The sequence below is a fragment of the Kuraishia capsulata genome, genomic scaffold (assembly GCF_000576695.1).
Source record: "Kuraishia capsulata CBS 1993 genomic scaffold, Kuraishia_capsulata_scaffold_2, whole genome shotgun sequence".
NCBI lineage: Eukaryota > Fungi > Ascomycota > Pichiomycetes > Pichiales > Pichiaceae > Kuraishia > Kuraishia capsulata.
This window is the reverse complement of record NW_019172951.1, coordinates 1,659,927-1,675,208: the sequence shown is the minus strand read 5'-3', so window position 1 is coordinate 1,675,208 and position 15,282 is coordinate 1,659,927. Positions and strand designations below refer to the sequence as shown.

Below are 15,282 nucleotides of genomic sequence, written 5' to 3'. Positions count from 1 at the left end.
TTATAAAACTACGGATATTGATCCAGTATTTGAGTTATGTCTTTCAAATCGAGCTCCTCCAAACTGGAGGCTCAAGATACAGTGAACAAACTTCTTTCATCGTTCCTCCCTGGGTCCAGTCGCTCCGAGCCCTCTGCAGAAGCCAGAAAGAATAGATCCCGAGCTAGCACGATTAACGACCAGATAATCAGAGCTCAAAAACTACATGCTCTTCAAGAACAAGGCAGGAAACTCAAGCGCAAAGAGAAGGTTGCCAAAAGAGCCAGAGTGAAACGCTCCAAAGAAGAACATCTAAAGGCTACCCGGATTGGGCAGCTGAAGTTTTCAAATGACAACCCCAAGACAAGCAAGCTCATAAAACAGGTTATTGACTCAGGAGTTCAGAGTCTGCAATCATGGGAAGAAGGAAATGCTTCGGAGGAAGAGGAGTTGCAGGCAAGGATAATACGACTGAGATCGAAGGCCAGTGGGCCATCCAATAAGAGGAAGGAAAAACGTGAGAAGGCCTTGGATTTCCAGACGAAGATCAAGAGAGGTGTTCTATCATATCCAGGATTGACTCCAGGTCTTGCCCCTGTGGGTGCTACAGACTCGGAAGACTCGGAAGACGAGCGTGAAGACAGCGGACTGTAGGGTATCATGTTGTAAATTAGGATTTCGAAGGCTTGCATGGAGTCAATAAACGTTAATAATGGTATCTGCATTCATTGAAGCTGAATTAGTAATATTTTCAACCCGAAAGGCTCAAATAGTTCGGGGTTACTGATGAAGCCCCCGATTAGCCGCCCGTCAAGACCAAAGCGGTAATCGTTAAAAAAACCGAGCGTGTTAACGCCGACGTCTCTGACGGGTCCCTGAAGTGTCGGGCATGGGCCGTCACTATTTTGGTTGAAGACATTAAGTGGAGGTCGGCATTGGCCGAAGGTTTGTCATCTCACAAAATAATGAGCTTTGAAATGGAAGGCCAAAGGGTAGCTATAAAAACCATTGGAAAGTCACCGTGAAGTGGAATTGTAATGAATTAGCACAAAAACATAAACCAACCGTCGAAATGCCTGCAGTCTTGGTCACTGGAGCCTCAGGCTATATTGGCGCTCATATTGTCAGCCAATTACTCGAAAAGAAGTACACCGTCATCGGCACTGTCAGAACCGGAGAAAAGGCCAAATTTCTTATTGAAAAATTCGAGGATCCCAATCTGAGTTTCGAGATTGTTCCGGACATTGCTGAGGCCACTGCTTTTGACGCAGCATTCGAAGTTCATCCTGAAATAGAGTTTGTAGTCCATACCGCCGCTGTTCTTCCAAGAGGTGTTCCTAAAGAAGAACTTCACAAGCAGTATGTGGAGACCTCTGTTGCAGGAACCATCAACATTCTCAAAACAATCGAGAAATATGGGCCCAGTGTCAGGCATTTTGTTCTGACATCTTCTTCTGCGGCTCTTGCAGACCTCAGACTTTTTGAGGACTCTACAATCCTTTTGACCGAAGATTCATGGAACGAGACGTCTTGGGAACAAGTTGGAGACTTTGAATTGTTCGCTTATGCGTACTCTAAAGCTGAAGCTGAGAGGTCTGCCAAAGAATTCACCAAAAGACCAGAGGTGAAGTTCACCTTCTCATCCGTTTGTCCAGTCTGGGTTCTTGGGCCGCAGAGGTTCGTTGAGATGGAAGGCAACTCAAGCAGCGAGGCGCAGCTTGTTGCTAGTCTGGTCAATGCTCCAGTCAATTCTCCGGGGCCCTTTGACACTTGGGGGGCTGCTGTTGATGTCAGAGACGTTGCCAAAGCACACGTGTTGAGTGTTGAAAAGTACGCTGAGTTCAAGGACGCCAGACTGGTTCTCGCTAATGCCGAGTTCACATCCCAGCTTTTGCTCAACATCATCAACCAGAGCTTTCCTGAACTTGTAGGAAAGATTCCAGCTGGAAACATGGTTGATCACACTGTCGGTATGAAGAAAAGCCACGCTGCCATTGATTTTTCGAAGACCGCAGAGATTACGGGCATTGAGTTCATTCCTCTTGAGAAGACGATCATTGACGGTGTCAAGCAGATCCTCGAGTACAATGCGCTCAAGAAATGAAGTCTTAACTTTGAATCTCGATTCTTTGGTCGGATGTCAAGCTCAAAAAAGCCACAAGATGTGGTCGAAATGTACTTGACCAAGAAACAGGTTCGGGTGGATTTTTTGCAAATTTATGTTTTAACTTTATATTTATGTATACTTACATAAATTTCCATTTTACTCTTTAATTAGGACAGCTGCCTAGAATTTATATGAGGTAAACCAGACAGCAGTTTGGGTGGCTTTTGCAGTGCATGAATCAGCCGCACGTTGATGCATATTTGATGCATGTCTGGTATACCTCCCGCCTCCCAATTACATATAGGCGCATTTATGAACGAGATAATGCAAATTAACTCTCAGATCCTTGGGCAAGTTCGTAATATTGCTGTCTGCAATCAGAAGCCATTTTGCGAACACTTCTCCGCTTGTCATCCAGTGTGGGAAGCAGGTTCCGGATGACGCCTGTCTTGTAGGGCATCAGCGCAACGAAGCCGATTTTTTCGTTGATGGTAAGTCCCAGTAAACACTTCAGCGTATTAATCTTCACCTCTTCACCCGTATGAGTATCTGGCTGTGCCAAATCCAACAGTCTGGGAATCAACGTTTGGAGTTGCTTCTTGATCAGGGCTGGGTACTCAGCAATGGCAATTTCCAAGATCACAAGACTCGAAGAACGGATCTTATCGTTAGGAATTTCAAGCGATTGCAAAAGTAATGGCGTGATTTCTTCCAGATGAGGAACAATAATGGCTTTGTCTGCATATTTCGCTATAAGACTGAGGGTAATCAAAAATGTGCGCTTTTGGTCTCCACCCCTGTTGGACCCTGCAATCAACTTTGGAATCAAAGTGTTGAAGAACCTTTGTTTGTATAAAGGACTCGTCGATATGTTGAACACTGCGGCCTTCTTGGCAAATGGAAGAGCTTTCGAGGTGGCTCCTGCCTTTTTATAAGCATCAAAACACTCCACATCCGCTACCAAAATCTCAAACGCCTTGGGTGCCACATTTGCCAGTTCGGGCACTTCTAATAGAGAAACCAAATATTCCAAGATTTCGTGAGCATATTTGTCATTCTTCATCACAAGTGCTTTAGTGGACCACACCAAAAGCTCAAGATGCTTGGAACGTTGCGCCAGATCCTCGCTTCCAGAAATCGTGCTCATGAACGATGTACACTTCAAGCGTAAATAGTCATCGTCATTCGAATCAAACCACTTGTTGATGACCAAACTTAGAATTTGAAGATAACATTGCCTCGTAAAAATATCAGTCTCGGTCTCCAGAGCTGAAATGACTCTATCACTCAGGTCTGTTGTTGTGAGGGGTAAGGTCGTAGCTTTGTCAGTTGCAGCGAACACTTTGGACAACAGCGGTGCAGCACTCTCATTACCTTTGGCAAAAACGTCTATAGGTGAGCTTAAAGGTTTTGACAGTAACGAGAATCCTTTCTTCAGGACCAAAAGGTCCATGAATTCATCCAAAACCTTCTGATGAAGGGTGAGATCACTACCGGTAATGATAACTTTCACCACAGTACCTGCGATCTCCAAAGAGATGTTATCATGGTATATCGGCGAGGAGCTGTTGATGAAAATACCATCAAGAACAAGATACAGGAACTGGGGGATGAACTTGCGGAGATAGTCGTTGGTTGACATTCCGGGAAAAGCTTCTGACTTCTTCAGTATGGTCTCCAAGGCTTTTAAAATGGCCCTCACATCACTAACAGAAGTGCTTGATTTGAGTAACACCGACATCTTACTCAGAATTCTGATCATGACAACATCCAAGATCTCTTTATTCTCGGAAATCTCGGCAATTACCTGCAACACTTTCGTCTCGTTATCAATGCACTTATTGGAGCTGGCCTGGAACTTGGTGGTTTCTTCGTCTGGAAGAAGAGCTAGCAGCTGGGGAAGAGTGACCTCGACTATGAGGCTAGGTCTGATTCTCGCAACCTCTTTCAAGCCACCCACAGCAACACCAAACGTGTTTGGATTGTCATCTTCTAGCAGCACCTCTGTCAGACTTTGGACCAATAACTTTCCCTCTTCAAGATTAAGGAGACTCTTCAAGTTGACGATCTTCCCGATAGTTTTGATTGCCAGGCAACGCAGCGAAACCTCAACCTTTAACGAGGCCCCGAGAGATCTTGTCAAAAGCATGAGGATTTCAGATTTGTACTGAAACAAGGCATTAGTTTCTGGATCGATAACGTTGCTCTGTTTGGTAAATAACGAGTCGTATGAATCAAGCACGAACGAGACGTTGGTGATCATAGATCTCTGTTTGGATATGGTCCATGGAGAAGCATCGTCCTCCAATGCTTGCAACAAAAACGGGAACGAAGTGCTTATTACAAGGTTGAAAACATGCACATTGGCACTGGCAATTGCACTCAAAATGATCGCAGACTGTTTGGCCTGTTTGTGATCCGGAGTTGTCAAGAACTTGCCCAGTTCGTTCACCACCACAGAGATATAGTCTCTGAGTCCGGCCTCGTTCTGACCAGAAAATCTCCCTCCCAATGACTTGAACACAGTGAGAACAAGCGGAATCACTTTTTCCTCTTCGTTCTCGGCGTTCGTGTAATACTGGATCAGATCATCCATGCTATTAACACTAGCGACTTCAGCATGCAATATCTCAAACTTCAGCGAATTCCAAACAGATAGCCAGTATTCCTCAATTGTGGCTTCATCGTAGCTGAGAACACACCTGTTGATAGTTTCTAGGGTATCTAGTTTCACAGAAGGGGCTGTGGAGCTCAGCTTCTCAATTAGAGATGGGAGAGCGTCCTTGGCAAACGCAGAATTGGCAGCTATAACCGACCTCAGGGCTTCTTTCAGTTGTTCCGGTGTGATTTTGTAAGGATCGTTTGCAGGTGGCTTGAAGGAGATGGGAAAGTAACAAAAGGCAGCATCAAACAGATCGGCAGATTTGGTCTCAATGTCGAACTTCGATGAAATATGTGTGTTGAGACCGAAGGAAAGTATCAGATTCCTTGGATCTTTCTCATTGGCCGATATGTACAAGAAAGAGTCGATAAACTCGTCATTGAGGGCCACAATCAATTGGTCTTCGAACTTGGTAAGAATGGCCTTGAGCAGTTCGAAGGACCAATATCTTACCTTAGCCAGGTGCTTCTTGGAATCATAATGATCACGTACCGAGTTCAAGATATTAGCAACTTGTGCAAATTGGAATCCCGGTTTCCCCACCAGAATGGTGAGTCCCCTGAGTGCCTCCAAAGTGCATGGTTCATCAGTAAGTTTCGAAAGAAGAAAGTCGGTCAACACCGAGAGATCGTTTCTCTTCAGTGGCGAAACAAGCCTTAAAGTATCAACAAGACATGAAACTGAGCTCGAACGAAGCTTATCGCCATCATCAGTCAGATGAGGACCCAGCAACTTGATGAACTCCAGTAGTGAGATCTCACCGGACTGCAGATACTCTGCCAATGACTTGGAGGACGCTTCCAGCTCGATATCCGAAACGTCTACGGACACAATATACTGACTGATCAGAGATCTAATCAGACTCTGTTTGTCTTCTGCCATGTCACTGTGTCTCTGTAGTGTTTATTAGGTTGCAAAAGAGGGTACTGGCCTCATGGACAACGGCCTTGATACGGTAAGAATATGCGAGATCAAAATCAGTCACGTGATATGAATAATAGTTTATGCACTACCATTGTTCTCTCGTTCAGAAACGCGACCGTGGTCGACTTCACAACGAGACAAGGCAGAGAGACCTGAGTGCAAGCACAACAGTTTTGTTTAAGTTGGTTTTGAGCATGACTTCTCAGATTTACCATGCGTCGAGCACAGCTCCGGTGAATATTGCTGTAAGTGGATAATGCTAGATATTGGTGGAGCCAAAGTTATGTAACAAGTACTAACCCACTTCATGTTCCAGACACTGAAATATTGGGGTAAAAGAGACAAGACGCTCAACCTACCCACCAATTCGTCCATCAGTGTGACTCTGGCACAGGAGGATTTGCGTACCTTGACCACTGCCGCTGCTGGTCCAGACTTCAAGGAAGATACCCTCTGGCTGAATGGTGAACCTCACTCCATTGACAACCCACGCACTAAGAACTGTCTTGCGGATTTGCGTGCTTATAGAAAGGAGCTAGAATCTGGTGACTCCAGCCTTCCTCCGCTGAGTGAGTGGAAACTTCATTTGGTGAGCGAAAACAACTTTCCTACTGCTGCTGGTTTGGCATCTTCGGCTGCTGGTTTTGCTGCACTCGTGAGTGCCATTGCCAAACTCTACCAGCTCCCTCAGTCGGCTTCTGAACTGTCCAAAATTGCGCGTAAGGGCTCGGGCTCGGCGTGCCGCTCCTTGTTTGGAGGATACGTTGCTTGGGAAATGGGGTTGAAGGAAGACGGCTCCGACTCCAAAGCCGTTGAGGTCGCACCCAAATCGCACTGGCCCGATATCAAGGCGTGTATATTGGTGGTGAGCGACGACAAAAAAGATGTTCCAAGTACCTCGGGAATGCAATTGACAGTGGCTACTTCGGAACTTTTTGCTGAGCGTATTGGCACCGTGGTTCCCAAGCGGTTCAAAGAGATGTCTGAGGCCATCAAGAAGCGTGACTTTGCGGCTTTTGCCGAGATGACCATGAAAGATTCCAACTCGTTCCATGCCGTCTGTCTGGACTCGTATCCTCCTATTTTTTACCTGAACGATACTTCCAAGAGAATCATCAAGTTGATACACGTGCTCAACGAGACTGAGGGCGAGATAATTGCTGCCTATACCTTTGATGCCGGTCCCAATGCTGTCATCTACTACCAGGAGAAGGATGAGGCCAAGGTCTTGGGACTACTGCAATATGCGTTTGCCAAGGTGCCAGGCTGGAAAAATACTGGATACCAGATCTCTGCTAAATTTCCTGCAGAGATTATCGGTGAAGACTGGTACAAGGGAGTCTCCAGAATCATCCAGACCCAGGTTGGCGATGGCCCTCTTGATACCGAGGAGTGTCTCATTGACACGGCCACTGGGCTGCCTAAATAGGGGCATTTTGCTGTTGCTAGAGTCATAAGTCATTGAAAATCACATTATTAATTGGACTGGAATGTAGTTGGAACGGAGACGAACATACTCGTCCTATTCATCTACCTTCTTCTCGGCTTCTTCATGAACGGATCATCGTCATTCTCGTAGGAGACCTGTGTAAGCTGGATTTCTTCCAAAGGTTCTGGAAAAAGATTGCTGATTGGCTCGTTATCCGCACTTAGTTGGGATTCTTGGGCTTTCCCAACCAGTCTGCCCCAATTCTTTCTCTTCTTCTTTCTGGGAGACGGTAACTTAGCGTGCTCCAGTGACTCTGCGGAGGCTGTGGGAATAGAGTTGGATTTTGAAGCATCGTTAGTATTCAATGAGTCTGCTAAATTGGCTGGTGGGCTGTAGACGTTCCACTCTGGGTTGCTATTAGAAGGCTGGAGACCCGTGTCTATCCATTCCCAAATGAAAGCAGCAGAAACCACGTGAACGTTCCACTTCTTAGCAGCACTTATCTTGGCCTTGGTAGACATGAGAGAAGCCGAAGATGGAGCAGGCATTTCTACCACTTCTGGGTATCTGTAGTGGAATAGCGGACTGTCTTTTGGAATGCCCAATCCATTAATATTGACCACTAAAAAATCTCTATCCTTTCGAAATGTTTCGTGGAATTCACAGCCGAGATACTTGATTAACTTTGTGATGTGCAAAAGCTCGATTCCTGAGAATCCTGAAATGCTAATGCCGACTCCCGAATTGCTCATCTTCTGGTAAAGCACTTGGCCCCAGCGGTCATTACGAATCTCGCCGTAATGTAGGCTGCGTTCTATGAACCATTCAGTAACTATAGGAAGAGTCTTCGGACCTGTGTAGTCATCCATGGTGCAATTAGACGGTATCAAGATATGAGTTGAACTGGCATCTTCAACACTTGCGATTTCTGAGCCATTGGAGATGAGAACCCTACTTAGCGTTTCCTCTTGCGCCTTCGTGAATAGCGAAATCGCAAATGTGAAATTGTCAAACAGTCTCTGCTCATGATGTTTGGGCTTTGAGACTTCAGCAAGCTCGCGATCCTGTATCTGTGGTTGTTCATCAACGACTTGTTCCTCTTCCCAGGTAGAAGATTCATTCTTGGGCTTGCTCTGAGCCTTCAAATTCCCCATAATAGAACCCCACAAGCTTGGCGCTTTCTTTGTGATTTTGAGCGACTCGTCAGTTTCCGGAATCAGCTGTCTCGTTTGTCGTATTTTAGGCTCATCTTTGGTGACGTGTTCCCAGACCAAACACGAGTTAGCACCCAGGTCTGCTGCATTAATCTTGTCAATCTCGTAGTACTTCATATCTAGAGTGGCCTTTCTGCGAATGCAATCCTCGACCCACTTCGGATGTACTACCGGAACCTTCCATTCAATAGCCTTCTCGTATCTTTTGCCTGATCTCTCCGTCGACACCACACAAGAACTGCTCATAGTAAGTGAATCAGTTACCACACCTCCATTGTCCGAAATAAGCTTTGAAAACTTGCTCTTAGAGTGGTCGCCAATCCTGGAAACACAGATGGATAAGCCGTCAAAAGCAGGCAGCTTATAATGGGCAATATCTAGTCCATCGTCACCTTCCAGCCATTTCTCATGCAATATTTTGATGGCATTCGGCCTCACAAAAACAACGTCAAATCTCTTTTTCACACAAAACCGGTACTTCTCCGTCTCTCTGTCACCTACAACAAGCACTGTTGTATCACTCATTAGATCATTAGAGTAGTCGCCGCCCATCGATCGTATTTTTTTCGTGACATCGTTCTTCACATCTGACGGAACCGACGTGCTGGAGAACGTGATCCCAGTAAACGGTCTTTTCACTCCATTGCTCATGGTGGAGTTGCAGAATCGGATAGGAGAAGCAGTTGTGGTTAAAGAACGCGATATCTACTAAAGCGTCCTGTGGTAGTGTACGTGTGAATTTTCATCGTTGAAAAGTTCGAGCTATTGGAGACATGACATTCTATTGGAACAATCGTATTCGGAGTACAGTTAGTATCATGTTGAAGGGATTCAGAAGCATACAGATAAGAACCTTTGGCTCGACCGCCCTGAAAATGGACGTCAAGTCCAGTTGTCCCGTGGGAACTCCGTTGAACCTGTGGGTCATGAACACACCACAGGAGCCACTGGCCATGGAGGATTCCGAGTATCCAGAATGGCTGTGGAAATTGCAGGACGCGCAGCATTTGCAGCAGCAGAAGGCCCAGGATCCGTTTAGAGATGCCAGGAGCAAGATCAGAAAGGACAATATCAAGAGAATAAAGATGAACAACTTTATGAGGAAGATGTAGTGAGGCTTCCCAGGAGCAGAGCCGTGTGTTAGATTGCTGCAATTTGTATATACAATACTTTGAAGAGGTAAAGATTTTACTTTTGGATAGAACTTCTTGTAGTCCATCTTGCTTTGTTCTATTTTACGTGATTTTATTCACTTCTCGGTTTATTCATTTGGATATTTAGTCTCTTTCAGCACTCAATCTTAGCTTCCCGGACCTTTGAGTGTGTACCGACCAAATTAGCGATGACCAGTGGGTTTTTTACCAGATCATAACACATACATGTCGTAATAAGTTTGAGCTCCACCACAATCTTCGACCGACACCTGCTACAATGCTCGAAAGATTGAAGGCCTCGGGGATATTTTTGGGGTCTGATCCAAAGCTGAGGAATGTCAGCGACAACGATATCCAATCGGAAAGGGTTGCGGTTAGGGGAGAGGACGAGGTTTTCTATGCTGTGAACTCAACGATACGAGCTACGGAGCTTTCGCCTACTGTTCACGATTTCAAGACGCTTCAGCCGGGATTGATTGACTTCGATGTTCAGAAGCTCATTTTGAATCAATCAGGTGATTTGCTGGCAGTTGTTGGCCGGTCCAAGATAGTGGTGTGTTTTCTGCCTCCACCAGGATTCATTGGGAGCACCGGAGGAACCACTTTTCGCGCTCGCCAGCTTGCAGTTGATTCTGCTAACAATCCCCCTGTTCTAAAGGTTCTGTGGTCGCCTCTCAGCAGATACAATTCTAACCTGGTTGTTCTACGAGCAGATGCCACTATCAAGAGTTATGATGTGAGCGAGTCTGCCGCCGTTCCGTACTCTGTATACGCTGTCAATAGCGCTCTCAGGAGCAAACGTCGTGGTTTCAGTGTGAATGCGTTTGATACCGATCCTGTCTCGATTTCATATGGATCCCAGCAGAATCCAAAGGGCGCCTTGACGTTATACATCATGGATCGCAGCGGAGACTTACACTTTTTGTATCCGTTCTTGCCCAATTACCTGTCTATAACAGAGGATTTTATTGAATTGCTCCTGAATGAGAGCACAGTTTTGGCTAATAAGGCGAATGAGGAAAGTATTCAGGCGTATCTGGAACAAGTAAGGTTTGTCTCAGCCCTTTGGAAGGGAAAAGAAAGAGCAGAAAAGGAAGTGGTGATATCGAGTTCCAATAAAGTCAAAAGATATATCTTCAAGGTGGGTTCTAAAAACGCGGAGCTGAAGCTTCAGGGACCACTGTTGGTTCGGCCTTTTCCCGAGGAGTTGTACGATAAGGATGGTGTTGATATAATATCTATCAAAGGAGAGAGCCAGGACTCTGACTTTCTTGCTTGTTCTTACTCGGATGGCTCTATTCTTGTGTTAGTGCAATTAGAAAACCATATTATGAGGTGGAACAATCTTGACTACGACTATTCATCTGGTTTGACACTGGTTGAACACTTGAAGACGCCATCATCCAAAAGTGGTAAAAGCGTGGTAAAGCATTTACACAAAACCACTATCCCATATGTCTTTGCTGCAAGCTCTCTGGATGGTTCGGTGGTGTGTGTCGATATCAGAGACTGGGCTGCCCAAATTGAGAATGCAATCTTTTCTGGCGATGGAAACCTGTTCTCGCAGTCAAATAGTTCTACAGTTACTGTTTCTGTGAAAAGCGGGAAGTTGGAGGGTATCTCCGATGTGGCAATTGAGGGTCATACTGGAAATGTGAGACTTTTGGTTGTCACTCCCTCCCTAGTTGAATTTTTGGAGTTCAACGATAGGGATGACGGCTCGGAGGATTCGACAGGTGTTGAAGCTGAGATCCCATCAAGAAAGATACAGGGACTACGTAGCGCTTGGAACGCGACAGAGGTGAGCCATCAGCTGGACGGCATTCAGAACGAAATACGCAAGTTGCGGGTGTCTGCGGGAAAATTCGACCTCTCTGATAGGATCAGCGCGGATGATAAGCCAATGATGGCTCTCAGCTTTATTTCCGGTGAGATCACCAAACTGGTTGTTAAACTAAACCTAATTGCTCTTCTTTGTCATGGACGCATACAATCACAAAGACAGAAGTTCCAGCAGCAAATCTTGTCTGTGGCAGAAAAGAAGGACTCGTTCTCGGGCCTGGACGATTCAGTCTCCGAGAATGTCAAGAAGATCGAGACCAGACAGCGGGCCATTGATCAGAGGCTTGAAAAGGTGGCTCAAAAGATTCAGAGTTTGAAGCTTGGAAACAGTCCTCTAAGCGAGGAGGAAGCAGCTTTCTACAAAGAGCTGAACCGTGTCAAAAAGGTTGTTGCCGATTCGAGCACTGGATTGGCCAGACGGAGCGTGTTGCTGAAGGAGCAAGTCGAGGAACTGCGTGTGGCCGTCGAAAAATCGTTGATGGCTTCTAACATTAAAGATGGACACAATTGGAAGAAATTGGTTGACTCACTCAGGGAAAGACAACAGTTCTCGGAGCACTTATGTGAATTTTTCAAGGAGACGATGAAGCTGGAAGAGAAAGGTGTTTGGTAGGGGCTACTGAATGCCAAGCCATTTGAGGGATATAGCCTACAGAGGCCCGTATCTAATCTGACATATCTCTCATAATATCATAAATTATTCATAGTCTAAAAAGCACTCAAAAATCGGTAACTCTACCGTTGAAAGACCAATCTCCGTGTCTGGTGGGCTCCTGCTTTGGGCCGCCCACCTCACCAGTGACGGGATTCACATCTCCTTCAAACTCGGGAATGGGCTTGTAAAGCGCGGAAAAGCCACCGATGTCCACTTTTGGCGTCTCCGAGACCGATCCGCTGGCGTTGTACTCGTCAATAGCGGCCTGTGCATTGGCGATCTTCTGTAGCCTCTCAAACTCCTCTTGCTCCTCCTTGGGGAGCTGAGGAGGAGCTGGCGCAGGCTTGTCGAAACCCGACGAATATCTGACAGAATTTTTCAGGATCACGGATGGAGCTAGGCAGAAGCCCTTGGAACTTAATGCTCTGATCATGTTGAAAATGTCCAAGCTGCGGAAAAAACGACAACTATTGCACTGAAAAATCCGTACTTTATCGGAGAGAAATCGGTCTCAAGTCGATGAGCTGCTCGGCTATTCTTACGCCCTTCGCGGCTGTGAAGGCTCTGGTACACGACCTATCTCCACGTCTTGAAAACAGCTTTTTGAAAAACCTCCACATGTTCCCCCGAAGCCCCAAACGCGTCGATGTTTGCGAGAGTATTGCTGCTATTTACCTTAGCGGTTGCTCAACTGGTTGGGCTCTTGCTCTTTGCCAAGGGTTTTTTTCCGGGCAAAGTTGTGCTCAAGGGCAACGGAGAGTTCTACCATGACAGTGCTCCGTTTGAACAACAGTACGACAGACTTGTTTTGATGGTGGTTGATGCCATGCGGAGCGACTTTATGTTTTCGACTGAATCGAGGATGAGCTTTGTTCACGAGCTGATCAACAAGGGCGAAGCTCTGGGTTTTACGGCGTATTCTAATCCGCCGACGGTTACTCTCCCCAGGCTGAAAGGTATCACCACTGGGGCCACGCCTAACTTCCTAGACGCAATCCTAAATATAGCTGAAGAAGACACTTCATCGACTTTGGGGGATCAGGATAGTTGGGTCAAGGAATTGTTCATGAAGGGGTTCAAGATAAACATGTTTGGAGACGATACATGGCTGAAGCTGTTTCCTTCGTACTTCTCCAAGACGGATGGTACGAGCAGTTTTTACGTGGCTGATTTTACCGAAGTTGATCTCAACGTCACCAGGAATTTACAATACGAGATTGACCACAAGAATGAGTGGGACGCGATGATTTTGCATTACTTGGGTCTCGACCACATAGGCCACAAAGGTGGACCTACTTCACCACACATGGCCAAGAAGCAAGGCGAGATGGACGATATAGTGAAGAAGCTTTACAATGAGATTGTTAAGAAAGATCCCAGGACCCTTCTGATTGTTATGGGTGACCACGGAATGAACGATATTGGAAACCACGGTGGTTCTTCCGCTGGAGAGACTTCTGCTGCTATGCTGTTTGTGTCTCAAAAGCTTGGAAAAGTGAGACAAATCCAGGATCTTGCTCCTCTTTCGGTTGATGAAGACTTCAGCTACTTCAAGAGAATTCAGCAGATTGATCTTGTGCCCACCTTGGCTGCGCTGTTTGACTTCCCAATACCGAAGAACAATCTGGGTGTGTTCATCGAAGACTTCCTTCCTCTCTTCAAGAAGGATCGCTCTCTGAATGTGCTGTTGCAAAACGCGTACCAAATGCGTGTTTTATTGGAGAGAGGCGGTATTGACCTTGAAAAGGGGGATTCTGCCCTGTCCAAGGCATGGCTAGAAGCGTCTACTACGAAGACTTCCAGCTCAATCTATGAATTCTTGAAGGAAGCCCAAGATGAACTGGCAGGGGCCTCTTCAAACTACAACTATAACGATATATACCTGGGTCTGGCGCTGTTTGCGATGGCAGCTGTTGTTCATCTCGTTCAATATGTGGTGCTGTTCTCGGCTAATAAGATCACAGGGTTCGTGTATCTGATCGGGTTCGTGCTTTACGCAGCCAGTTTCTTTGGTTCTTCTCTTATTGAAGAGGAGCACCAAGTGTGGTGGTGGCTGGCCATTTCATCCTGTGCCATTCTGTTCGGATTGCAGATCCGCTCAGGGACTAAAGGTTCAGTTTTCACCTCTCTATTAGTCTTGTTTCTTGCTCGTTTACTAAGAGGCTGGAACAATAGTGGGCAAAAGTTCAATCTCACCACCAACGTGAAGATCGGCTCTATTATTGATGGTGAAAAGTCTCTTGGATTGGGAATGACTCTCTTTACATGTTATCTCTTTTCTTCTGCTGTCACTAAAATGTCAAGAGCACAAGAAGTAGTGGAGTTGGTTTCGTTTCTGAGTTCGTTTCTGCTTGGTTCAATTGCTGCTTCTATCAAAATTCTGACCAACTACGAAGATCTCGAAGAAACTCCAAAGTTCTTGAGACCACTCGTGATTTGGATAATGGACAATCTTGATACAGTCAGCCCTCGTGCTTGTCTGGTTCCAATGTTTCAGCTATTTTACATGACTTTGGGATGCGTTCTGGCAGCCAGACTGATGATCCACCGGGTCTGGCCAGAACGGTTTGCAGGCTCTTTCTTTAGCGACCTGTTGCACACCGTGACCATCTTGTTAATAGTACAAGCATCTCAGAGGAATGTGCCTCTGTTTGTCATTTTGCTCCTTCTGAGATGGGCCGTCGGAACTAGTATCTCTCGGGCTACATCCGGTCTCAGTGCAATCTCCAACATCACCGTCTTCAGCATCATCTTGCAGCATCTTTCGTTTTTCTCATCCGGAAGCACAAACTCGTTGTCAACAGTTGACTTGACTAACTCATTCAATGGCGTGTCGGACTATGGGCTGATTTCCGTGGGAGTCCTCACATACATCTCCAACTTTGGAGGGCCTCTTTTCGTCATACTCAGCTCTCTGGTCCTGCTGTACGAATACCGCCACAAAGACGTTTCCGACAAGTTTGACGTTTTCTACCGCAAATCTGTGATCCAGTTTACATTCTACTCCATCGCAGGTATTTTCCTTATGGTTGCCTGCTACTCGCTTAGATTCCACCTTTTCATCTGGACAGTCTTCAGCCCCAAGGTGTTGTACTTCTTGAGCTGGTTCGCCACGAACGTGGTGGTGGACTTTGTGCTGGGGCTTGTTCTTGTGGCTCTGTGGTGACCCTTGTGTACTTTTACTTGAATATAAACGCTTCTGGAACGAAATATGCCTCTAGTAATGCAGAACATATTTTTGATTATGTAAGCATGCAAGTTGTCTGCTTATGTCATCTTTCTGGGCCGGCTTGAATCCAAATCCAAGACCGTTCAG

General features: G+C 46.0%; 9 protein-coding genes across 9 annotated transcripts; 6 read left to right on the top strand and 3 right to left on the bottom strand.

Annotated features, from left to right (window-relative positions):
* Nucleotides 1-36: 36 nt before the first annotated feature.
* On the top strand, nucleotides 37-633 carry KUCA_T00002194001 (uncharacterized protein; the record flags this gene model as incomplete). The annotated part of the gene is made up of 1 exon (XM_022604449.1): nucleotides 37-633. One exon carries the CDS (start codon nucleotides 37-39, stop codon nucleotides 631-633), a length of 597 nt encoding a protein of 198 aa, XP_022458230.1.
* A 418-nt stretch (nucleotides 634-1,051) lies between these two features.
* Nucleotides 1,052-2,083, top strand: KUCA_T00002193001 (uncharacterized protein; the record flags this gene model as incomplete). The annotated part of the gene is made up of 1 exon (XM_022604448.1): nucleotides 1,052-2,083. One exon carries the CDS (start codon nucleotides 1,052-1,054, stop codon nucleotides 2,081-2,083), a length of 1,032 nt encoding a protein of 343 aa, XP_022458229.1.
* A 334-nt stretch (nucleotides 2,084-2,417) lies between these two features.
* KUCA_T00002192001 (uncharacterized protein) lies at nucleotides 2,418-5,630 on the bottom strand (the record flags this gene model as incomplete). Its single annotated transcript, XM_022604447.1, has 1 exon — nucleotides 2,418-5,630. One exon carries the CDS (start codon nucleotides 5,628-5,630, stop codon nucleotides 2,418-2,420), a length of 3,213 nt encoding a protein of 1,070 aa, XP_022458228.1.
* Nucleotides 5,631-5,866: 236 nt separating this feature from the next.
* KUCA_T00002191001 (uncharacterized protein) lies at nucleotides 5,867-7,101 on the top strand (the record flags this gene model as incomplete). The annotated part of the gene is made up of 2 exons (XM_022604446.1): nucleotides 5,867-5,917; nucleotides 5,989-7,101. The coding sequence occupies 2 exons, from the start codon at nucleotides 5,867-5,869 to the stop codon at nucleotides 7,099-7,101; spliced, it is 1,164 nt and encodes a 387-aa protein (XP_022458227.1).
* A 101-nt stretch (nucleotides 7,102-7,202) lies between these two features.
* On the bottom strand, nucleotides 7,203-8,867 carry KUCA_T00002190001 (uncharacterized protein; the record flags this gene model as incomplete). The annotated part of the gene is made up of 1 exon (XM_022604445.1): nucleotides 7,203-8,867. One exon carries the CDS (start codon nucleotides 8,865-8,867, stop codon nucleotides 7,203-7,205), a length of 1,665 nt encoding a protein of 554 aa, XP_022458226.1.
* A 221-nt stretch (nucleotides 8,868-9,088) lies between these two features.
* KUCA_T00002189001 (uncharacterized protein) lies at nucleotides 9,089-9,427 on the top strand (the record flags this gene model as incomplete). Its single annotated transcript, XM_022604444.1, has 1 exon — nucleotides 9,089-9,427. The coding sequence occupies one exon, from the start codon at nucleotides 9,089-9,091 to the stop codon at nucleotides 9,425-9,427; it is 339 nt and encodes a 112-aa protein (XP_022458225.1).
* Nucleotides 9,428-9,746: 319 nt separating this feature from the next.
* KUCA_T00002188001 (uncharacterized protein) lies at nucleotides 9,747-11,924 on the top strand (the record flags this gene model as incomplete). Its single annotated transcript, XM_022604443.1, has 1 exon — nucleotides 9,747-11,924. The coding sequence occupies one exon, from the start codon at nucleotides 9,747-9,749 to the stop codon at nucleotides 11,922-11,924; it is 2,178 nt and encodes a 725-aa protein (XP_022458224.1).
* A 106-nt stretch (nucleotides 11,925-12,030) lies between these two features.
* On the bottom strand, nucleotides 12,031-12,399 carry KUCA_T00002187001 (uncharacterized protein; the record flags this gene model as incomplete). Its single annotated transcript, XM_022604442.1, has 1 exon — nucleotides 12,031-12,399. The coding sequence occupies one exon, from the start codon at nucleotides 12,397-12,399 to the stop codon at nucleotides 12,031-12,033; it is 369 nt and encodes a 122-aa protein (XP_022458223.1).
* A 213-nt stretch (nucleotides 12,400-12,612) lies between these two features.
* KUCA_T00002186001 (uncharacterized protein) lies at nucleotides 12,613-15,132 on the top strand (the record flags this gene model as incomplete). Its single annotated transcript, XM_022604441.1, has 1 exon — nucleotides 12,613-15,132. One exon carries the CDS (start codon nucleotides 12,613-12,615, stop codon nucleotides 15,130-15,132), a length of 2,520 nt encoding a protein of 839 aa, XP_022458222.1.
* Nucleotides 15,133-15,282: the final 150 nt, after the last annotated feature.